The sequence below is a fragment of the Trachemys scripta genome, chromosome 2, assembly GCF_013100865.1.
Source record: "Trachemys scripta elegans isolate TJP31775 chromosome 2, CAS_Tse_1.0, whole genome shotgun sequence".
NCBI classification, from domain to species: domain Eukaryota; kingdom Metazoa; phylum Chordata; order Testudines; family Emydidae; genus Trachemys; species Trachemys scripta.
In genome coordinates this window covers 215,438,788-215,463,521 of record NC_048299.1, presented here as the reverse complement: position 1 = coordinate 215,463,521, position 24,734 = coordinate 215,438,788, and the positions used below count along the sequence as shown (strand labels likewise).

General features: G+C 40.5%; 1 protein-coding gene across 2 annotated transcripts in view; it reads left to right on the top strand.

Annotated features, from left to right (window-relative positions):
• Positions 1–23,319, top strand: part of ATP6V1H (ATPase H+ transporting V1 subunit H) — a 76,267-nt gene extending 52,948 nt beyond the window's left edge. The window contains exons 13-14 of one of the 2 annotated variants that reach the window (XM_034762923.1): positions 3,926–4,039; positions 22,936–23,319. In XM_034762923.1, the coding sequence (XP_034618814.1) occupies positions 3,926–4,039; positions 22,936–22,996 (175 nt within the window). In that variant the 3' untranslated portion in view covers positions 22,997–23,319. The remainder of the gene's footprint in view (positions 1–3,925; positions 4,040–22,935) is intronic. The other variant, XM_034762924.1, reaches the window with a different exon arrangement.
• The last annotated feature ends 1,415 nt before the right edge of the window (positions 23,320–24,734 follow it).

The window sequence follows — 24,734 nt, the reverse complement described above, 5'->3', positions numbered from 1 at the left end:
ATGGGGAGAGAAGGGGAATACATTATTTAATTTTGAGATATTGGAATGTCCAGGGAGAGAGATTACTGTTGGTTTGATTGGAACACTTGTTGGGAGTGTGGGTTAGCTGAGAGTAGCTACTGTCATTTTGCAAGCCAATGAATCTGGTTGTTAGGGGAATGGTTTTGTGGGCTGGTGTGGCAGGGAAATGGGGCATTGGAGTTCAGTGGAGAGCAGAGAAATTGGGATTATACAAGAGGACTGGGAGAGGAAATTGGGCTGGGGAAAGCTAGACTGAATTCCTGGATTTGGTGAGGAAAATGCTGATTGGTTGAGTGACAGAATGAGAGATGAGCATGAAATATGCATACTTAAGTGACTTTATATATTTATACACTTAAATCCACATTTGTGAATATACAGCAGCTGTAGAAATTTGCCTTTCTGATTTGCCTAGCTGCTCCACATAGGCAGATCTTACACCTGTGAGGAGTCCCATTGACTTCAGTGATTATTACCTGCACAGAGAAGCTTATAGGATCAAGGCTTTGGAATGTGGCTTGGAAAAAATGTACAAGGCTGTATGTGTTTGCATATACTAGCATGAGGACTGACAAGTACCAGGCTGTACTGGCATAAAACTGGAGTGTTTGCACAGAAATTAGTATAGAAGTGACAGAGGTGTGGATGACATTTGTGAGGTGTGTAATAGAGAGGAATGACGTTAGTCTCTGCACGCTGCAGATGATGGGTGCTACTGGCTACTTCTGTTGTGTTCAAGCACATAGTTTATGGATCCAATAAGACTTAGAAGGTGCAACAAACCATTTTGGAGCAAGTGAGGTGCATGCCTTTGGTAGATGTTAAAGTTCAGGAAATATTTTCATCTTATTTGAGTTAAATGTCATGTCCAGTTTTTTTCTTTCTGTATGTGTGACATAGAATGACATTCAGAGTTACTAAATTAAATTTGCTGGGGAGAAGAGACTCTCTTGCTATGTGTTGGTATACCATGTGATTCAATGGGGCCCTGATTGGGGCCTCATATGTCTACACTGCGATCAAAGACCTGCAGCTGACCCGTGTCAGCTGACTTGGCTCATGGGGGTTGTGCTATGGGCCAATAAAATTGCAATGTAGATGTTTGGGCTCGGGCTGGAGCCCAGGCTCTGGAACCACACTAGGGGGGATAGTCCCAGAGCTCAGGCTCCAGCCCGAGCCCAAGTTTCTAAACAGCAATTTTATAGCCCCTGTGCTGAAGTCAGCTGACCCAGGCCAGCTGCGGGTGTTTGATTACAGTGAGGACATAGAGTGCTACTGTCATCATACCCAATTCACTGTCTCCCTTTCATCATTATTTGTATCATCAATATATGAAAGTCCCTGTTTCTCCAAACCTTTAGCTCCAATGAATATTGGACAAGGCGATGCCCTGCCAGATTCCTCTTGCCAGAGGTCTAAAGCAATGCAGACTACTTTAAAACATTAGATAATTACAATACACCATCTGGTGGCTAATAAAATTACTTGTTGCTCATTACACATTTTAAAGTACATTAAAGAAATATTAAACTACAATATGCAGATGTAACGTTTTCAAGATCATTTTCAATTGCAAGTCTCTTGTGCATTGACCAATACCAGCTTAATTATCCACATATAAAATGATGGCACATGACAAATTTTGATGATTTAGGATCACTGATTTTTGAACAAATGTTTGTTGCTGTTTCCAAAGATTAGTGCAGAGTTAAAATGCTACAGCAAAATATCTTGGTAAATGAAAACGCAGCATTAAGAAATAGAACACTGTTTACATTTTTCAAATGGAAAATACTATAAAGGGTCTGCTCCATTTTGTCTGTTATTTAAATGCACACCCCCCTACTCTCTCAGAGATACAGGAAAAGTAATAAGATTTCATGATAAACAGGTTTTCAAAATTTGTCCCATAAGACTCGTCAAAAATAAGTGGTCTGGAGGTTAAGCACCTTGAATCTGTGAATCCATGGAAATAAGCAATACAGTTGATACATTCCAGCAGAAATTGGTATTGCTGAACCCTCAGATTTGATGCATAATTTTTTCTTATCTTTTATCTGCACAAAGCACTGCCATGATTTCTAGCAAAGGCCACTATTGATCTCTCGAATACCTGGGACTTTTTTATATGCAGTGTTATTGTAGGGGGTTGGTCCCAGAATATTAGAGACAAGGTTGGGTGAGTGAATATCTTTTATTGGATCAACTTCTGTTGGTGGAGAGACAAGTTTTTGAGCTTACACAGAGCTCTTCTTCAAACCAAGACCTAAAGAAGAGCTCTGTGTAAGCTTGAAAGCTTGTCACTCACCAACAGAAAAAAGTTGGTCTAATAAAAGAGATTTCCTCAGCCACCTTGTGCATTATCACCCTATATATACATCATCTAGAGCAAAGAAGGGCAAGATGAGAAACTATAATGTTTTTAGCATCATTCAGAGAACCTGCAGTAAAAGGCGCTGTCAGCCCCTTGGCAAACAGTCCTAGCTTTTCTTATATTCAAGAACTGCCAAAGACTTTAGCAGTATTAACTTCAGTGAAAGTGCTAGGAATGCTAGTTATTTACTGTAGGTTCAGAAATACTTCATACAATGTAAGAGGCCATCTAGATTGGTATTTATTGCACAGTTCACAGATGTTGGCTGTCCTGACAACAGCATAGGCTATTGTACCAAAGTAATCCTAATTTTGACACCCTAATAGGCATGTTTGTGTTTTAAAGCAATAGAAGATCAAATAAAAAACTGGTGTATTTTATTTTTGATCTTTAAAGCTGTTGCTGCAGTATGTAAAATGGCCTCTTGGGGAGGCATAGGGGGGAAAACTGAACTACCAACCAGGGATTTTGTCTGAGAGGCAGTGACTTCCTCTCCCCCTTTTTTATAATGGGACTTCCCTGCCCACTTGTGATTAGAAGTAGTGGCATGCTTTCAAATGGAAGGTTAATAGGGAGAGGGCCACTTCTTGTGACAAGCATGTTGCTGCGGGAATTAGAGGGGAATGGTTTTGGATTTGTGGAAACTATGCGGGGTTTGTGGGTTTGAGATTCAGTTATGGAGAACTTTTGGCATGGCATTTCATTGCGATATTGACTTTCAGTGAGGCCTCACAAGGTCAGCAAGGAGTTTGGCTCACTTCATTCTCTTGGCCACGCTGCTTGAGTCTCTGGGACTGAGCAGCAGTCGGTGGGGAGGGCAAAAATGGATGGCATTCCTTCTTTGGGGAGAGTTAGATGGATCCCTCATGAAGGAAGGATTTTTCAGTTTTGGTTGGCATGTGAGATGTATGAGAATGAATCCCATAAAACTGAAGGGAGTTCAGGATTCTCTCCATGTGGGCTGGGGGAATTGTATCCATCTCCATTTTGATGATGGGGTATCATGGACAGGATATTAAGTCTGAACAGGGAATGCTAAGGAATTAGAGCTTCCGTGTGTGAGAGGCTCCTGGGAGTTTGTACACTCTTGTGTTGGGAACCTCCTTTTTGGTTGGTAATTGCTGGGGGTTGGGACCAAAATTGGTTATAGACTCGGGTTGTGGTAAGAGCATGTAGCTTTGTTCTGGTACTCAGCACTATCCCTTTAGAGGTCAGTTTAGGATTAGTTTTGCCTTTTCCCCCTGGTGTTTGGGATTTTTGTTGTAGTAGTAGTAGTACTTTCTTATTTAAGAAGGAGCAGCAATGAGTGTGTATACATGCATGCTTAGAAATACAGAGAGGCCTCACATATGCAATGAATATGAAATAAGATGGAACCCCTAGAAAATTGATGGCATTTACCATTCACTTTCTGATTCCTAAACCTGCTGTTTGAATCCCTTGGTACTAAGCAGTTAGGATTATCTGATCGTTAGCAGGCAGAGGTTGAAGTAATTGCAAGATATTCTAAAATGTGTGTCTTTTTTTCAGAGTGATTGAGCAGCTTGGTGGTAAACAGTTAGTAATGAACCACATGCATCACGAAGACCAGCAAGTTCGCTATAATGCCCTACTGGCTGTACAGAAGCTGATGGTTCACAACTGGTATGTGAAAACTTACTTTAGTTTATATTATCTGTGAGAACTTGTATAGAATCCAGATTACAGATTTTTTTTGAAAAATAACTGCTCCTTGTTAGCTGAAATATTTATCTCTGTAATGTGATGATGAAATAATAATTCTGATGAACCCAGTGTTTAAAATTCTACAAGAAATTGTGCTGACATGAAAAATTAACACTTTGGCTTCTATTTCCTTCCTGCTTTTCTGCTAATTGAATTAAGTAATCAGACTTCCAAGAGTTCAGTGGAACACATTTCACTCAATTATGCTTAAAAACTAGAATTTAAATGTTTCATGATGGTCATATTCTATAACTGATGCAGTGTAATCAGTTTGCAAAAGGTCTTCTAACTGTGTAAATCAGAATGGATTTCACTGGTTCTCTATTGAGTTTCACATTGTGGTGTTTACAATTTCACTTAGCTATCCTCTGGAAATTGATAGTCCCAACACTTGTTTAATCTTTAGATGTCTTAAAAGTGAATGCACTGTGGTTTTTCTTCTGGAATGATATTCCTTCATTGCTCTCTCATTCTAAGTCAAGGTTTGCAGTGTAATGTTCATAAACAAACCTACATTGACAAGTATGTCTGAATGATGGAAGATTTTTTTTTTTAAAGTAAGTTTTTGATTCAAGATTCCAAGGTGGAGTTGTAAACAAGGGGATGAGAGAACATAGGTGGTTGTTAAGTTCTAAAACTTTAACCATAAATCGGTATTGCTCTGCACTGCCATTTGAGAGACTTGGCTTCAGTTCCAAGGCCTGACTATTAGGAGCTGAAAGTTCTGTGGTGTTAATAATGTTCAGAGTTACTAATGTCTTTTTTCCTGAAATATTTAAGAAATGGTATTTGACAGCCTTTGAAGAGAATACCATTCAGTGCTGTGCTCTGTCTGGCTGATGATTGTGAACAAGGCCTGAAAATCCTTCCCAAGTACTGGGAACCTGCTGCTGCTGTAGAAACAGTATGGGAGAAGTTTCCATCCTCTTTGTAGTGGGGGAAGCAATGTATGTCCTATGGATGAAGGATTTAATCTGTTTCAGACAACCTCTAGAAGTGGCAAGATTTTAAAAACATTTGCTGCCTTTCATGTTAATTCAAATCAGCTATGTACACTATAAACTCTAATCAAATGTTCTCATAGAAAAATGTGATTTTTCACTTTCTTATGCAGTTTATGCTTTCCAGATACAAGAATCAATCTGTAACTTATTAAACTGGATGGAAAACTTAAATTCCTATATAACTGCATTTTTCTTATGGGATTCTTCCCATTTGAAACAACTCCTAGTTTTCATGACGAACAAATGAGATCTTTCACAAGACATCATTTTTTCACTTCATCTTAGCAGTCCTGAAAATTCAAATCTAAAATGGTATTGTAGAGCAGATAGAGAGCAGTGTCTGAATAAATGTATTCCGGACTGGCTAGTACATGCAAGCATATTGAAATGTTAACTACTAGACTAGATTACTCACAAGTGGCTTGGATAAAGTGCAATAAAAGTAGACAGATGCAATGCAATTTAAGAAGTTAAGCACTGATGATTATAATAGTTTGGAGGTGGAGAGGGGGTGTTAGTAACAACATACAGAGCAGCTAGGAAGAGATTTTCAAGCTAACTGTGCATTGCTGTAGTGACAGGGTAATAACAAGTGTATTAAAAAATCAATATTACGTAATTAACCATACAAAGCAATTTCCCCTAGTACACTTTTTAGCCCTCAAGCATTGTTTTATTATAATCCTCCTTCCTCCTCCCTTCATCTCACATAATACAATTCTTTATCTCCTACAGAGAGATTATAAATGTAAGCAATCTACTGTACAAATCAGAAGGAATATTCACTGTATAAGGAGGACTTGAGTAAAGGAACATTGATTTCTGAGCACATGTAGGTGGAGACTAAACGGTGGTCTCACATTTTTCAGGTCATGAGTATATTTTTATGTTTTATGCACTTCACAGTTTAATGGTAGTAAATGTCAATCTGTACTTCTCACATACTTATTGGGGATGTGCCATTCTGGTTCATTGCAAATTTATTTGGGGTTCATAACTAGGCTATCGCTGTGTACAAGTTAGAGATGGAAAGACTCATTAGGTCATCCAGTCCATCTCTGCTAAAAGGAGACAGTTTCATTTTGTACATTTGCTGGTGCCTTGTCAAATCTGATTCAAAACAATGGGGTTTCCATCACTGTTCTTTGCAGACTGTTCCACAGACAAATAGCTCTCATTGTCAGGAAAAGTTTTCAGATATATAGCCTAACTTTTCCCATTTTAAATTCAGCTCACTTCTGTCAGCAACAGCCCTTTAGCTATTCCCCCTCTGTTGCTGGTGTTTACCCCCCTCAGTGTTCTGTATAAATTGTTACCACTTAACCAAATTGAATGTATTGCATATTACCACTTAGCCAAATTGCACTCTTAAGGCCTACTTTTACCTTTAGATGTGTGCAGAACTCCCACTTAAATGAATGGGATTAGTATGCTCATGCTGGGCACAGTGGGGTGCTAAATGTGTCTCTAAACTACCTTCCTGCCTTCTGCAATAAGGAAGCTGTTCTAGTTTATACCAGCTGGCATAGGCCCCTAGAAACTCAGGATTGCTAGACCAATATTGCCCCATAAATAGGGGGAGGGAGAGAGATGGTATAGAAGTGGAGCAGCACATAGGGGACTTAGCTAGGGCCCCATATTTTGTGCACAAAAACAACGAGGAGTCCTTGTGGCACCTTAGAGACTAACAAATTTATTTGGGCATAAGCTTTCGTGGGCTAGAACCCACTTCATCAGATGCATGGAGTGGAAAATACAGTAGCAGGTATAAATACACAGCACATGAAAAGATGGGAGTTGCCTTACCCAGTGCAAGATCAGTCTAACAAGACAATTAACAGTAGGATTTACAGTTAGCTTCTTGAAGTCAAATCATGAAGAAGAGACTCTCACAGATTGGACCATTAAGTGTCAATTCTATCCCTATTGCTTCTGACTTTCCTTTTAAGGGGAACGTGAGAGGAAGGACTGAGTGCTCCCTTGGAAGCTTTAATTAAAAAAACTAATCTTGTGGAGTACAGTTTGATAACTGGTGGTTGGTTCAAGCTCAATTTTGCCAACACATAAATAACCCAGTAAACATGAGCAATAGTCTTCAGGCCTCGTTCCTCTATTCTCTTCTTTTTCTCTGACTGAGAAAGCACTCCAGTCATGTTTTTTTAGCCTTTTTCCCCCGCCCTCATGTAATGGAATTCCAGTTATTTCTATTGGGAAATGCACACTTTCCTTATTTAGACCACAGTCTCCAGTTAAATTTTATTTAATCTGACTTGTGGTCTCTGCATGGCAGCACCAGTCTGGTCCCCTTCCAAATCTTGGGATGTTGCAATAGGAAAGAGGTTTGCAGCCCTGGGCTGAAGCTTCGTGCTAATGCTTACAAAATGTCCAATATGCAGAAGACTAGTAAATCAGAGTAGTAGGTGAAATGCTTTTTGGAATTACTCAAGTGAGTTACCTACCTGAGTGTTACAACGTTCTGATTGTACTTTAGGTGATCTGGTAGGACAGGTTACTTTCACTGAAGAAGGAATTTTAATGAGGGAGAGGTATGGTAGGAGTTGACTTTCTGCTTAAACCAAGCTGTATTTACTGTATAAAGCTTCCAAATAATCATTCTTCAAATTGTTTAGAAATTAACTGAATTTGAATAGCTTATTTACAACTTGGTTATTTTTTGGTTACTAAAGGATTTTAAGGGAAGCACAAGAACTCACAGGTGTTCTAGTTAAAGGAAGACAAAAGTTAGTCTTGGTCAGAAGTGGCTACATGCTGTCATTTTTTAGTCGATTCATGTTAGCGAAATAGTTTTGAGTTGAATTTGCATTTTAAAAGAATCGTGCAGTGATGTAGCAGATAGGCGACTTATTTCTTTAGAATTCTAATCTTAGCATCATTTAATCTGTGTAAAATGACAGATGAAAGCAAGGATGAGCTGCTGCCTTTTTTTTTTTTTTTAAAAGTGAATTAGTGTTCGTGAAAGGTGCCAGGTTCACAGTGTTGGAGATGGAAGTCTGCTGTCCTCAGGGGGGAAAAAAGTGTAGCACGGGAAGTGACAGTGCATATTTTTCCATACTGCTCTTTCACTCTGTGCCTTAACTATGTTCTAGAGAGGGACTCATCTCTCTTTGTCCATTTCTGTGCCTGTGTTCTGGCAGGATACTCCATCCATTTATTGAGGCCAAGGACTAGCACCAGGAATCTAATGTCAGTTTCAACAGTGTTTTTATGATATAGACTTGTATTTTAAAAAAAATTCAGAGAATTAACTTCCTAAATTACAGCAATTTTCAGATACTAGCTCAAAAAGAACCAGTAAACATGTTCATTTGTTTGCTTGATGCAACAGCATGCCTTTCCTGTACCTCAAGGCATAAAACACATACTTTAAGATCTATGAACTATAAGGAGACTACAGACAAGCAGGTCCAAGGAGTTTGAGAGATAGAGAGGAGGTAAGAAAAGAGGCTCGGTAGTTTGTAACCATCAGAGGCAAGAGGTTACAGCTGCATTCTACGTGGCTGGAGACAGATGAGGATAGGTGGGCTGTGGCCACCAGAGATAAGAGGATCAGGAAGAATTGCTAGAAGTTTCCAATCAATACCAGGTACTTGATGTGGAAACTGTGGAAGATATGTCTCAAGATCCAAAGGAATACACATGTATGGGATGCACCTATGGATGGCAGCTTGATCCAACATGTAAGAAAATCAAGCTTGCCCACAAAGAGTTCTCCAACTGTCCAAGGAAGACAGATGATCCTTATTAGGGAATCAATATTCAGAAGAGTTGAAAACATTCTGCAGAGCAGAGGTGGACAACAGGATGGTGTGGTGTTTGTCTGGAGCCATGACACAAGAAGTTGCTCTGAAATTGGATAGGCTTCTGAAGTTGATGGACAAGAATCCATTGGTGATGGTTTAATGACACTGCATCATGGGATATCTCACAGAAAATAGATGACTTCAGGGAACTCGGAAGCATGCTGAAGAAGAAGAAAGTCCACGAGATCTTCTTGGAGAGCATTCTTTCACTCATGGAAGCGTACTGCTGACTAGGTAAATGGTGTAGGGTGCAGAGTTTTGGTTTTGTGGAACATTGGTTCACTTTCCCTGGGAAGAGAGGGCTGTACAGGTTGGATAGTCTCCACCTCAGTAGAAGGGGAACTAATGTGTTTGGGAACAGGCTGGCTCCAGTAGTCAGGAAAGCATTAAACTAATAACAAAAAAGGAAGGGTAAAAAGAGGGAAGATAAGAGCACTCATTAGCACAAAATTGAAATGTTGAGAACAAAATTGAGGATCTGAAGGACATGAAGAGGAGATTCTTTAATTGCCCATACACCAGTGCTAGGAGCCTGGGTAACAAACAAGAGGAATTGAAATTGCTTATTTGTGAGCAAAAATTAGCTCTAGTTGGTATACTGAAACCATGATTCGCATAACTGGAATGTTAAAATCACTGCTTATAACCTATTTAGGATGGATTGAGTGGGCAAAAGGGGATTGGGAGTGGCACTGACATTACCTGTTCAAGCGTAATGATACCCAGAAGAAAATTACCTTGACTGTCCTAACAAATGGAAGAAAAGGGAAGTTGATAGTAATCAGAAGCTACTAAATGTAGAAAATTGATAAAGGAAGCAAGGGACACAAGGAGAACTATATGGCAACCAGAGTTAAGGACAATAAATAGTGTTTTAAAAATGTATTAGGGACAAAAAGAACCTTGACAATGGTATTATCCATTACTGTATGGAGATGGTGGAATTATCAATAATAATGCAGAAAAGGAAGAAGTGTTCAATGCATATTTCTCTTCTGTATTTGGGAGAAAAACAGAAGTAGTGATATTAATATATAATATTAAAACACTTGCTATTCCTCTAGTATCTTGGGAGATTATTAAACAGCAGCTACTAAAGTTAGACATTTTTATATCAGCAGGTCCTGATTTGCATCCAATAACTTTAAAAGAGCTCCCCGAGGAGCTTGCTGGGCTGTTAATGCCGACTTTCAATTGGTCTTGGAACACTGAGGAAGTTCCAGAAGACTGGAAGAAAACTAATGTTCCGATATTTAAAAGGGTAAATGGGATGACCCAGGTAATTATAGGCCTGTCAGTCTGACATCAATCTTGGCAAGATAATGGAGCGGCTGATGTGGGACTTGATTAGCATTAACTATATTACCCTCTGTTAATTCTGGTGTTTAATCAACAAGGGTTTATGGAAAATAGATCCTATCATGCTTTTTGATGAGATTAGAAGTTTGGCTGATAAAGGCAATAGTGTTGATGGTAATATACTTAGACTTCTCTAAGGTTGATAAAGGAAGTAAGGGACACAAGGAGAATTATATGGCCATCAGAGTTAAGGACAATAAGTAGTTTTTAAAAATGTATTAGGGACAAAAAGAACCTTGACAATGGTATTATCAATTACTGTATTATAAAGTTATTATCCTTTATCAATTTGAGTTGGTACCCCATGACATTTTGATTAAAAAAACTAGAATGATATAAAATCAACATGTCGCACATTAAATGGACTAAAAACTAGCTAACTAAAAGGTCTCAATGTAATTGTAAGTGGGGAATCATCATTGAGCATTTGTAGTGGGGTCCCCCAGGGATCTATTTGGCGTCCTATGCTATTTAACATTTTTATCAATGACCTGAAAGAAAACATAAAATCATCACTGTTTAAGTTTTGCAGGTGACCCAAAAATTGGGGGAGTGGTAAACAGTGAAGAATACAAGGCATTGGGTATGTCTACACTACGGGATTAATCCGAATTTACAGAATTCGAATTTTGGAAACAGACTGTATAAAGTCGAATGTATGTGGCAACACTAAGCACATTAATTCGCCGGTGTGCGTCCATGTACCAGGGCTAGCGTCAATTTCTGGAGCGTTGCACTGTGGATAGCTATCCCATAGCTATCCCATAGTTCCACAGTCTCCCCTGCCCATTGGAATTCTGGGTTGCGATCCCAGTGCCTGATGGGGGGGGGGACATTGTTGCAGGTGGTTCTGGGTACAGCCTCACCTATCCTTCCATGAAAGCAATGGCAGACAACCGTTTCCCTCCTTTTTTCCTGGGTGAACACTGCAGACACCATACCACGGCAAGCATGAAGCCCGCTCAGCTCAAGACAGCAGTCATGAACATTGTAAACACCTCACGCATTCTCCTGCAGTTTATGCTGAACCAGGATCAGAAAAACGAGGCACGGAGGAGGTGGCGGCGGCGATGGCAGCATGGCAACAAGAGTGATGAGGACATGGGCACAGAATTCTCTCAAACCACGGCCCCGGTGCTTTGGAGATCATGTTGTTAATGGGGCAGGTTCTAGCCATGGAATGCCGATTCTGGGCCTGGGAAACCAGCACAGACTGGTGGGACCGCATAGTGTTGCAGGTGTGGGGCGATTCCCAGTGGCTGCAAAACTTTTGCATGCGTAAGGGCACTTTCATGGAACTTGGTGATTTGCTTTCCCCTGCGCTGACGCTCCAGAATACCAAGATGAGAGCAGCCCTCACAGTTGAGAAGTGAGTGGCGATAGCCCTGTGGAAGCTTGCAACGCCAGACAGCTACCGAGTCGGGAATCAATTTGGAGTGGGCAAATCTACTGTGGGGGCTGCTGTGATGCAAGTAGCCAAAGCAATCACTGAGCTGCTGCTACCAAAGGTAGTGACTCTGGGAAACGTGCATAGTGGATGGCTTTGCTGCAATGGGATTCCCTAACTGTGGTGAGGCGATAGATGGAACCCATATCCCTATCTTGGCACAGGAGCACCAGGGTACCCAGTACATAAACCGAAAGGGGTACTTTTCAATGGTGCTGCAAGCGCTGGTGGATCACAAGGGGCGTTTCACCAACATCAACGTGGGCTGGCCGGGAAGGGTTCATGACGCTCACGTCTTCAGGAAAACTACTCTGTTTAAACGGCTGCAGCAAGGGACTTACTTCCCGGACCAGAAAATATCGGTTGGGGATGTTGAAATGCCTATAGTTATCCTTGGGGACCCAGTCTACCCCTTAATGCCATGGCTCATGAAGCCATACACAGGCAGCCTGGACAGGAGTCAGAAGCTGTTCAACTACAGGCTGAGTAAGTGCAGAATGGTGGTAAAATGTGCATTTGGACGTTTAAAAGGTCGCTGGCGCACGTTACTGACTCGCTCAGACCTCAGCCAAACCAATATTCCCATTGTTATTGCTGCTTGCTGTGTGCTCCACAATCTCTGTGAGAGTAAGGGGGAGACCTTTATGGCATGGTGGGAGGCTGAGGCACATCGCCTGGCTGCTGATTAAGCGCAGCTAGACCCCAGGGGGATTAGAAGAGCACACCAGGAAGCACTGCACATCAGAGAAGCTTTGAAAACCAATTTCATGACTAGCCAGGCTACAGTGTGAAATTTGTTTTTCTCCTTGATGAAAACCTGCCCCCTTTATCGACTCATTCTCTGTAAGCAACCCACCTTCCCCCTTCGATCACAGCTTGCTTTCAAAGGAAATAAAGTCACTATCATTTAAAAATCATTTATTCTTTATTAATTGATTATAAAAAGAGGGAGAGAAGTGACAAGGTAGCCCGGGTGGGGTTTGGGAGGAGGATTGGAGGGAAGGAAAAGGCCACTAAAAAAAGGTTAAAGTAATGACAGCCTTTTGCTTGGGCTGTCCACTGGGGTGGAATGGGAGGGTGCACAGAGCCTCCCCCTCTCCCCCCCACATTCTTACACGTCTGGGTGAGGAGGCTATGGAACATGCTGAGGGGGGAGGGTGGTTATACAGGGGCTGTAGTGGCACTCTGTGATCCTGCTGCTGTTCATGAAGCTCCACCAGATGCTGGAGCATGTCTGTTTGCTCACGCAGCAGCCCCAGCATTGTATCCTGCCTCCTCTGATCTTCCTGCTGCCACCTCTCATCTCGAGCGTCCCTCATGTCCTCAAGTTGGGCCCTCCTGTCCTTATGTTCACTGGCATCTTTCCTGTACTTTGATACCGTGTCCTTCCATTCATTCAGATGAGCTCTTTCATTGCGGGTCAATTCCATGATTTCCGAGAACATGTTGTCTCGCGTCCTTTTTTTTTCCCTCTGCCTTATCTGAGAGAGCCTTTGGGACGGAGGAGGGAGGCTTGAAAAATTTTGCAACTGCTGGAGGGAGGGGAAAAAAGGGAGAGAAGTATTTAAAAAGATACATTTTACAGAACAATGCTTATACTCTTTCACGGTGAACAACACTATTCACATTACATAGCACATGTTATTTCAGTGCAAGGTCGCATTTTGCATCTTAATATTGAGTGCCTGTGGCTTTGGTGTTAGAGATCACAGACGCAGGTCCGGGCAACAGAATTCGGCTTGCATGCGGCCATAGTAAGCCATTGTCTTTCGGCTTCTGCGCCCTCCTTTCCCAATTACCAAGCAAAGCCCGTTGAGTGCTGTGGTTTTCCTGTTAACCTGCAGTAGCAGAAAACAAACTATCCCTCCCCCCACACAATTCTCTGGGATGATCGCTTTATCCCTCCCCCCACCACGTGGCTGGTATCAGGGAAGATCCCTGCTAGCCAAACGCAAAAAGCTCAGCACCAATTGAAGCTTGGCTAACTACAGGGAAGAATTTCTTTTCAGCCACAGGCAAACAGCCCAGTAGGAACGGCCACCTCTGTCCCCTTAATTAAATTCCCGTATTTCAATCAGGTTACCATGAGCGATATCACTCTCCTGAGGATTACACAGTGAGATAAAGAACGGATGTTGCTTGAATGCCAGCAAACACCGGGACCATATGCTGCCAGGCTTTGTCATGCAATGATACCAGATTACTTGCTACTAGCATGGTGTGGTCAAGTGTCCTACCATGGAGGACGGAATAAGGCTGCACTGCCCAGAAATCTTCTGCAAAGGCTTTTGGAGTACCTCCAGGAGAGCTTCATGGAGATGTCCATGGAGGATTTCCGCTCCATCCCCAGACACGTTAACAGACTTTTCCAGTAGCTGTACTGGCCGTGAATGCATCCCAAGTCCTCAGGGCAAATTAATCATTAAAAAATGCTTGCTTTTAAACCATGTTTTATATTTTAAAAGATAAACTCATCTGAGGTTCCTTCCATGGGGTCATGGTCTTGGATACTGCCTTGGGAGGGTACTTCAGTCAGGCTGAGAAAAAGATCCTGGCTGTTGGGGAGAGCGGAGTGCTGTGTGTTCTCCGCAAGCTCGTCCTCCTCCTCTTCCTCTTCCCCGTCCGCAGAATCCTCAGGTGTGGCTGAGATTACCCCCTCCTCGGAATCCACGGTCAGAGGTGGGGTAGTGGGGGCGGCCCCCTCCCCCCCCGAATTGCATGCAGCTTAGCGTAGAAGCGGCATGTCTGCGGCTCTGACCCGGAGCGACCGTTGGCCTTCTTGGTTTTTTGATAGGCTTGTCCGAGCTCCTTAACTTTCACGCGGCACTGATGAGAGTCCCTGTTGTGGTCTCTCTCCTTCATGCCCTTGGAGGTTTTTTTTCAAAAGTTTTGGCATTTCATCTTTTGGAACGTAGTTCTGCTAGCACTGAATCCTCTCGCCATATAGCGATCAGATCCAGTACCTCCTGTACGGTCCACGCTGGTGCTCTTTTTCGATTCTCTGACTGTATGGTTACATGTGTTGATGAGCTCTGCGTGGTCACCTGTGCTCTCCATGCTGGGCAAACAGGAAATGAAATTTAAAAGTTCGCGGGGCTTTTCCTGTCTACCTGGCCAGTGCATCCGAGTTCAGATTGCTGTCCGGAGAGGTCACAATGGTGCACTGTGGGATAGCTCCTGGAGGCCAATACCTTCGAATTGTGGCCACACTAACCCTAATTCGAAATGGCAATACCAATTTCAGCGCTGCTCCCCTTGGGGAGGCTTACAGATATCGATATTAAGAGCCCTTTATATCGAAATAAAGGGCTTCGTTGTGTGGATGGGTGCAGGGTTAATTCGATTTAACGCTGCTAAATTCGAATTAAGCTCATAGTGTGGACCAGGCCCTATTGACTCAGAGCGATCCAGATTGCTTGGTAAACTGAGCACAAGTCAACAATGTGTTTTAATATGGCTAAATGTGAACATCTGGGAACAAAGAATCTAAGACATACTTAAGGGATGGGAGCTCTATGAGTGCAAAAGAATTGGGGCTTGTGGATAATCAGCTGAACGTGAGCTCTTAGTGCAATGCTGTGGCAAAAAGACGAATGCAATCCTTGGACGCATAAAAAGGTAATCTCTTGAGTAGGAATAGAACACTCACTATGTGCTGGAATATTGTGTCCAGTTCTGGTGTTCATAATTCAAGGAAGATGTTAATCAATTAGGGAGGGTTCAGAGAAGAGCCATGAGAATAAGTAAAGTTTTAGAAAACATGCCGTATAGTGTTAGACTCAAGGAGTTCAATCTATTTAGCTTAAAAAAGAGACGGTTAAGGGATGACTTGATTAGTATATAAGTAGCTACATGGGGAATAAATATTTGATTTGGGCTGTTCAGTCTAGCAGAGGAAGATATAACCTGATCCAATGGCTGGAAGTTGAAGCTAGACAAATTCAGACTGTAAATACAGTGTACATTTTTAACTGAGAAGGTAATTAACCATTGGAACAATTTACCAAGGTTCGTGATGGATTCTCCATTACTTGCAATTTTTAAATAAAGATTTAGAGTTTTTCTAAAATGTGCTCTAGGAATTATTTTGGGCCTGTGTTGTGTGGGAGGTCACCCTGGTCCCTTCTGGTCTTGGAATCTGTGAAAGTAGCTTCCCATCAACTAACTTATTGAGCTATTACCATCATCCTGTTCCTTGAATGGAATGAAGACTCTGTTCTAAATGTTATGCTTGGAATACGTGCTCCATATTCCCATCAGTCACCCACAATAAAAATGTCTTAGCCAAAGTACAGCTCAAATGCTTGCCTTCTGCTCAAGTGTGCAGAAGGGATGAAACTCACACCCAGATCAGAAACTTCATTGTCACCGTGGAGTTGGCACATTCTCTGCCATCACTCACAGTCAGCAGGAGTGCTGATGGCCTAAGCTTCAAAAAAGCAGCAGAGACCTGGGATTCTCAGGAATCACAGCATCCAATCCCGCAGATGTCAGGTTGCTCTGTAAAGGAACTTTCCAACACTTCCCATCTGTGCAGCCAGCATCAGTGTTCCCAGCTGTGGTCTTTGCTTCTGAGGAAAGGAGTCACAGAGCACACAACACCTGGTGTTTCTTGATGTAGCATTAACTCTGAATTTTCCTGGAAACTCATCTGTAGTTCTGAGGGTGGGTGAATCATGCAAGCTCAGTTAGCTTCCTGGCTCTGCTTACTTTTTTTCTTCATATGCCCCAAAGATATAAGTGGAGGGTGGAAAATCCCCCTCCACTCTATAGAAAGTGGAAATGGCTCCCTTAATTTTCTTCAGATAAAAATTGCTTATCTACCACCTTTTAAAATATCTAACTATTCAAAGAGATATTGATAGACCTGAAACTCTGTTCCTAGAATTTGCAATATGCTACATAATAAACTGCTGTTTTGTAGAGCTAATGACATTATACAGTATTTTAGTCACTACTCTTACTTACCCCCATTATGAATTTTGTCCCACACACCTAAGATATTTCTGTATCTTGCTTGCTCTTTGTAATATGAACTGCGGGATCTTATGTTTCAGCCAGCCATCTAGAAATTATCCCTTATGCTGGCTTGCATCTGTTTGTGATAGTGAACAGTTTAATCACTTAAAGCTGCCAGAAACTATAGGCTTAATTCTAGTAAATGCTGCTTCAGTGAATATGCAACCTTACATATTAAGAAAAATTTAACTATATTAATTTAGCCAGTGTCACACAATTTTCATCTTGAATGCTGTCCTATTTCTCAGTAATAGAAAACATAAAATGTGTAGTTAACAGTTTTTTAATTGAAAAGTTCAAGATGATCAATAGCTATCTTTGATAAAATTAATAAAATTTGTTAAAGAGCATACATCTAGATAGGTGACAAATTAAGCAAATAAATAATTGATTACCTGGACACTTGCTCCCCACTAATTAATGCTTAAGGTCTCCATTTTGTTGTTTGGACATAAATGTGTATTTTACAAGGCTGCATTCTGTATATTTGGCTGATTGGAATTTGTATTCTGTATGTGTTCCCCAGGATTTCACCGTGCATGATCATATTTTCTTTCTTGAAAGCTAGACCTCTTGTACAAAACATTTTTATGTTTCTGGCGGTCTAGTTTGCATTCCTCATTTGCAGTGTGTTCTCCATATCATGTTTAGTTTTACATTTTTATTTTTCAAATTAATGTCTCATTTTAAAGCTCCACAGTAATTGAAAAAAGTCATTTGCTGGCTGACAGCAAAGTAGCGTTTTTCTGATGAAATTTCACTTCTGATAAGTGACACTTTAAATTAAAGCTTTCCTTGATGTTAAGAGGTCTGATTAAAATCATTAGTCAGACCTAATTTATTTCAACCTTCCTGAATTATTCTGCCATCTGTATAAACGTAAAGCTTTTAAATGTTGAAAGTATTTTCCGTTCTATTCAGCATGATAAATAAAGGCTGCTTGATCTGTAAAGCACAAATGTAAACGAAGTTGCCTGATTTTAATGAAGTTTAAATTTGAATTTTTAAATTACTGGGCAGACATGAATCAATTTAGATGAATACTAACTCTGAGACTTTATCCTTAATGTATTTATAAACTTCAGCAGTCACAATACATTATAGAAACAAGTGAAAAATGACTTGGGCTGTTATTGCTCTGTTCTTACTAAACAGGCATGTGGTTAGATCAAAACCTAATTTGTGGAGGTTTTTGTGGAAAATCTAATTTTAAAAGTGTCATAAAATGTATCTGTTGAAGAAACGACTACCTTAGACCTTGATGGAAAATTATTAGTGAAAAGTGAGGTTTCCCACCATGTAGTTAATAGCTTGTATTATAGTGTTATAAAAAGCAAAATATTGGGTTCAGCATGCAGCTTGTATGTTACAAAGTGATAAAGAACACCAATGATTTTTTTTTTTAAATCACTCAGCAGTGGTTTGAGCATTGGCCTGCTAAACCCAGGGTTGAGAGTTCAATCCTTGAGTGGGCCCTTTAGGGATCTGGGGCAAAAATCTGTATGGGGATTGGTCCTGCTTTGTACAGGGGGTTGGACTACATGACCTGCTGAGGTCCCTTCCAACCCTGATATTCTGATTCTATTAATCTGTAGATTGCCTGCTTAATGATATTAGGTGCAGCCAAAGACAAATGTTAATTTAATACTTAAAGTGCATTTGAACAAGTAACTTTTGACCTAGTTTTGTCCTTTTTGCTCTGGCATGCGTCCCATTTAATCAGCCATCCACTACTATGTTTCTTCTTATGTACATAAAATATGGTGAGATATGTCCTGTTTCTTGATTGTCATTTACTTCAAAGGTGCAAAATGGTATAAGTAGTGTTACGATTAACAATTCAGTCTTGTTTGGTGTTTATTTTTTATAACTCAGTCCAGGCTCATCTGCAGCTTTGTAAGTGCATTCCAGTTTTGTTTCTCTTGCAAAGATTCACTGCCACTTTTGTTTGTCAGTCGTATCTATCTTAGGTACTCAAATGCCCCCCCCCCTTATTGTAATATATGAGTGCCTCCGTTTATTTTTCCTTGCCAATAACTGAGGTGACCTGGGGAATTGAGGCACAGACTAATAAGGATAAGTTTACACTGCAGTCAGGAGGTGTGATTGCAGATGCTAGCCTGAGTAACAATATCAGTGAAGCTGTGGCAGCATGGGTGGCAGTAACTTGAGTATGTACCCAGGGTCTTGGGTGGGCAGGACTAGCCCATGCAGCCTCCTATGCTGCTGCAACTTCATTGCTATTGGATCAAAGCTATCTTGAGTATGTCTACTCATGCTGCAATCACACCTCCTGATTGCAGTGTGGATATACTCAGTGTAGGTGTATGCTGAGTGACTTGCCCAGGGTCATACAGGAGGCCTGTGACAGAGCATGGAATGGAACCTGGCAATCTTGTGTCCTAACTGCTGGACCGTTCTTCCTTTCAGTCTGGGGCTCAAGCAAAGATGTCTCTCTTCCTTTTTCTGTTTATCCCCATTTAACAACAGCGGTGTTATATTGCCTGACTTTGTAAATCACAATGTATGCAATAAGGTGTGTATTCAATGGGACAGCTTCTAAGCACATATTTTAGCATAAACATTATGTTCCCATGGCCAAGAAAAGCATCTGAGATATCTAGAGTAGCTGTAATTGATCTGAGCTTGTTTTTTCTTTCCTACTTTACTGAACTGTTTTTCTAACTTGACTTTGCTGAAGTTGATGACTGTTGTTCAGAACATTCTGGAGATTCATTTACGGCCATAGAATTGTTCTTGGTAACGCAGACCTTATCGGCTGTCTAGAGATCGTTCGATGTAGTTAAACTGCTGATGCAACCACAGCTATATGTTATATTTTTGAGTACATTTAATAAAATTAATTTTGCATTGTAACTAGAAACAAGTTTTTAGATTAGTAGGATGAGTCAAACGAACTGATGTATATCCAGTAATAACTTTCAAAATGTGCTTCCTGTTAATCTTTTCTGATTTCTTACCTTTTTAAAGGTCGCCTAGTGGTTACTTATCTTTTGTAGTTAGTTGCGTTGTGTATTCCTGGGATCAGACTTTATTTGTTCAGAACATGAAGAGTTGCATTTGAACCAACTTTTCAAATTCATACTCTTACTTCTCCTAGCAAGATCAAACTTTGGATTGGATTTACTCATTAGACACACAGTCAAGTACAAAAACATCAATATATCTTCATTTCATAGTACTCTCTGTCAAAGGAAACCGCTCTGCCTTTTACTGTAACAAAACCTCAGTCTACTAAAATGGTATGAATTACCCATTATGTCTGTGTCAAAAATGTTCATACTTGAGTGTCTTTTGGATATTATTTGAAAAAGCTCTACATTGATGATCTTTAAAGTCAACACATTGACATTTAGACACGCAGTATATACGGGGGGCGGGGGAGGCACAACCAATCAAAAGCTTAAACAGCATCAGGACTGAAATTATCTTTGATTCCTTATGGAGAGTCAAAACTGACTGAAGTAGGCATGAGAATATAAGGGTTTGGATTTTTAGGGTTAAACACCTAAGCCTACCCTATTAAACTCACTACCATCTTTTCCCCTCAGCCTCTGGAATCCAACTCCTAATTCAGAGTTAAACACAATGAAGTTGGGATTCAGTTGTTTGTTTTTCAAGTTACCAGGCTGTTGTTTGTCTTGGGTTATTTGCTGCTGACACAATGCAACTTCACAAGCAAAAGGCCAGTAGTTCAAATTTTCAATTCAGACTGTCAGTTTGTAAATAGTATCAGAGGGGTAGCCGTGTTAGTCTGAATCTGTAAAAAAGCAACAGAGGGTCCTGTGGCACCTTTGAGACTAACAGAAGTATTGGGAGCATAAGCTTTTGTGGGTAAGAACCTCACTTCTTCAGATGCAAGAAGTGAGGTTCTTACCCATGAAAGCTTATGCTCCCAATACTTCTGTTAGTCTCAAAGGTGCCACAGGACCCTCTGTTGCAGTTTGTAAATAGTTCCTGATACAGCACCCAAGGAATTCAGTGGAAATACTCCCATTGAATTAGTGAGCATTGGATCAGGGCCATGAATTCTTCTGCAAATGGTCATAAAACATTTACTGCCATTACCACAACAAAGAATCTGCCTGAACTCTGGATTCAGCTTGATGCCTCCACACCTCCAAGTGAAAACTTTAAATGAAAAGGACAATACTGAAAGGAGGAACATATTAGAACATATAGAAGATGCGATAGTTAGAAATCTATATTTAATTTTCGGAATTTCTTGGAGGAAGTGTCAGCTTTTGGATATCTCCCAGAAACCTATACATTTTAATTCTAGAAATAAGACTTAGCCAGAAAAAAAAAATTGCTAGTACATAATTAACTAATTACTTGTAGCTGAATTAAAATCAGATGTGAAAATTAGATGTTCAAATCAGGAGACAGACAAGGGAGTGAAGTAATATCTTTTATTGGACCAACTTCTGTTGGGGAGGCACACAAGCGTTGAGCTTACACAGAGCTGTTCTTCAGGTCTGCTCGAACACATCTGTTAAAGTATTTAATGTGAGGACTGGTGGTTACGCTGTGCTCAAAGGTAGATGGATTTTGCCGCAGTTAAATCAGTCTCCCAATCTCAAAAGAACTAAAATTGTAACACTTTGACCCTAGCTGGGCTTTTGTACTGTAAATCTCATGTCAACTTCTAGGGTTATCACCAGTGATGTTATAGAGCTAGTTAGACTACTAACCATATAAAGTGCTTAGCTTTACAAGTCCAATATGGGCTAGGCACTGAAATTGCAACATTGTAAGAAAACTATGTTAAAGCAGATATTTGGAAGGTTGTAGGCCTCTCAGGAGTTCAGTCTACCATGTGTGCTTGCTAGCACAACTTACTGCCTTACATTTTCTGTTACTGAATGAAGCACTTCATGCAGATGCATTCCATGATATCAGAGCGCTGGCTTGCAGAAATTCCTCCTCCCCACCCCCTTTTAAATAGTGAAAGGAAACATTGCAGGATCTTTTTTGAAGGTGATATCACTAAACACTTTGGCTTGCCACCTATTTGTATTTTTCCTGTGTGAGAAAATATTTCCATCACTATAGTCCTCTGACATGATTTACTTGGTATTATTGTATATGGTCATAAATAGTGTGACAGATATTGTAATCCCATGCAGTATCTTTGGAGATCATGGTCTAAAATTTATGAATGGTATATGTATGATTGTGTTTTACATGGTGGAGGGTTACCACAGCTCCTCCAGGAACTAAAAACAGTGTGTGAGTGAGGGTGGGTGGGGGGTGATTACCCTGGGGGACTGTAAACCACTCCAGAGATGCATCATCCTTTAGGATGTTTGTATATACTGGTCCCAGACTGGGTTTTCCAGAGACCTCAACAGAGAATAGGCTTTTGGTATAAGAACCTGAACTTGAACTGACACAGGGCCTTCATTTTGATTCAGCAAATGATCAGTAACATCTAAAGGGTGTCCCAACTCTTGTGGAAGGCTTGGAAAGATTTTGGCTTACTAGGGCCCCATAATACTGCTATGTGACCTCCTCTGGCAAGGTTCTAGCATGCTTATAGGAACTTTTATTGGTTTTCATATGTTTTCTCTCTGCTTTTTTGTCTTTAAAATAAATGTACTTTGCCGTAGAAAGCATTCTTAATACAAGAGAGAGAGGGAATGAACCTGATTGGATCTTATAGGTCTTTTCCACCTGTAATTTGTATGAGGTTTTGCTAACTGAGAAGTCTGTACTGTCTGTATGCATGCTAACATTATCAGGAGTTATACATGTACACTATAGGATGAATAATCCTTTAAATATTTTACCAGCAGCATGTGTGACTGTCGTCAGTCAGCAAAGTTACAGTAGTTATGGATGAGCTAGAACACTGGTCAAGATTTTCAAAAGTGACTAGTGACTTTGGATTACATTTTTGAGGTGTGGTGGGGGGAGATGCTCAAATTGAAACCTCTCTCCTGAGCTTCAAGAATTGCTGAGCAACCACCCTCTGAAAATGAAGCTCTGGCCGTTCAAGGTATCTCAAGTTGGGCACCCAACATCACTAGTCACTGTTCTTCTATGAAAAGGTTTAAATATAAGAGCATTGTTTCCCTCTTTACTCTGCTTGTGACATTCTGCAGGGGAATCTTTCACAACCTTTCTTAATTTGTCTTTCAGGGAATATCTTGGGAAGCAGTTACAGTCAGAACAGCCTCCAACAGTCACGGCACGAAGCTAAACATTTCAAACTGTATGTTGCAATTCTTCCTTCCTGGGTCTAGCTGGAGTATATATATCTTAAACTGATAATAAGCAAACATTCTTGGTTGCAATATTTGCCTCCTGCTAATGTGTCAATTTCTTTCCTGTTTTCCTCTGGTGCTGTCACCTAGTAAAAGTTAGTGTTTGTTCAACTACTTCTGATGAATCTCCCAGTTGACATTCTGCTATATTACCAACGTATCTGACGAAACATGGCTGATATATATTGCCTTTGTTTTATGTATTTATTGTTGACTCATAACAAGAACCTTATTAAAGGATATTCATTCCAGGACACTATCTTGACTCCCTTGATATTTTTTTTCAGTGTTATTGTCCGTTTCTGAAAACAAGAATAACTGTTTCTATGTACAGAGTAATTCATAAAATTGTCTTCTAAGGCATTGTGCTGTATGAAATTCAGTAATCTGGAAAACATTGCTGATCAGTTTCAATAAAGTCTTATTTAAAAAAATATTATTACCATGTTTGTAAATAAAAAGTAAACATGATTTTGTTTTTTCAATAAAGGGCTTTGCTTTCCTAAGATGAAACCTTCAGAAACTAGTCTTTAAAAAAAAAAAAAAAAAAAAAAAAAAGGCTGGTCTGGCAAGACATAAAGCACTAAGTGCCTCCTGTCACTACAATGTTAACTGATTATAGGAGGACCAGACATTAAGAGCATATCGTAGGCTTTGTGTTAAAGCATCCAAGTAATTTTGACCTAAGTACAATAAGTGCCATGGAGTGAATTTCATTGCAGTGTCTTTTTTTTTTTCCTGCATTTGGCTTACAAAATTTAACTAAATTACTTGGCTATAAAAACCTTATTTCCATTTTAAAATGTTAATAAGTATTAGTAGTACTCAAAATTTAAGCACAATATGGATAGCAATGAATGTCAAGATTGACACACAATAATATTCATAGTCCCTACACAAGGGGCTTGGAATCAAGATTCCTAAGAGTTGCCAGTATTACATGCTAATGGGCTAGGTGCAACTTGTTTTCTTCCCCTGCTGTGCCGTCCCTCTCCTCTCCCCCCCCCCACCATGTAATACTAAAACATGGGAGATATAGTGGTAGAATTATCCCTAGCCCCAGCCAATGATCAGCTCGTACTTTGAAAGATCCTGCAGATGCTATTCTAACCCAGAATAATTTACCATCAGTGGAAATGGATATGGAGAAACTTTCTCTCCACAATCTGGCTTTTAATTTGGTGCTAAAATTCCCTCTTAGAGAGATGAAATCATTGTAAATTTTCTCAAAGCCTCTAAAAAGTCTGAAATGTTAATCCCAAACTTGAGTCCACTGTAAATAGTTTGCATTGCTACACTTAGCATGTAGACTAAGGCCCCAACACATGAATGGGCTCCACGTGGGCAGATGCTTGGGCTTGTGCAGAGTTAGTGCAGGCGCAGGAGTCAGCCAGATGGACTCATGGTGGGCTGTACTTCTCCTGAAGCAGTGGAGGCTGGTCTGAAGATCTGGTGGGATGCCAAGAATCCTCCTAAAACGGACCACAAAATCTATAGGTAGGTCCTGTGATCACAGCTGTGCACAGTAGGGGGAGAAACTATTTGGCAGGCTCACTCCAAAGAGGAGGGAACTGTAGATGGAACCTTGAGGGGATAAACAGATGGTTAGTGACTGACTCCTCATACTTCCCTGTCTAACGAATATGCTGGAGATGGGTTAGGAATGAGGCAGAA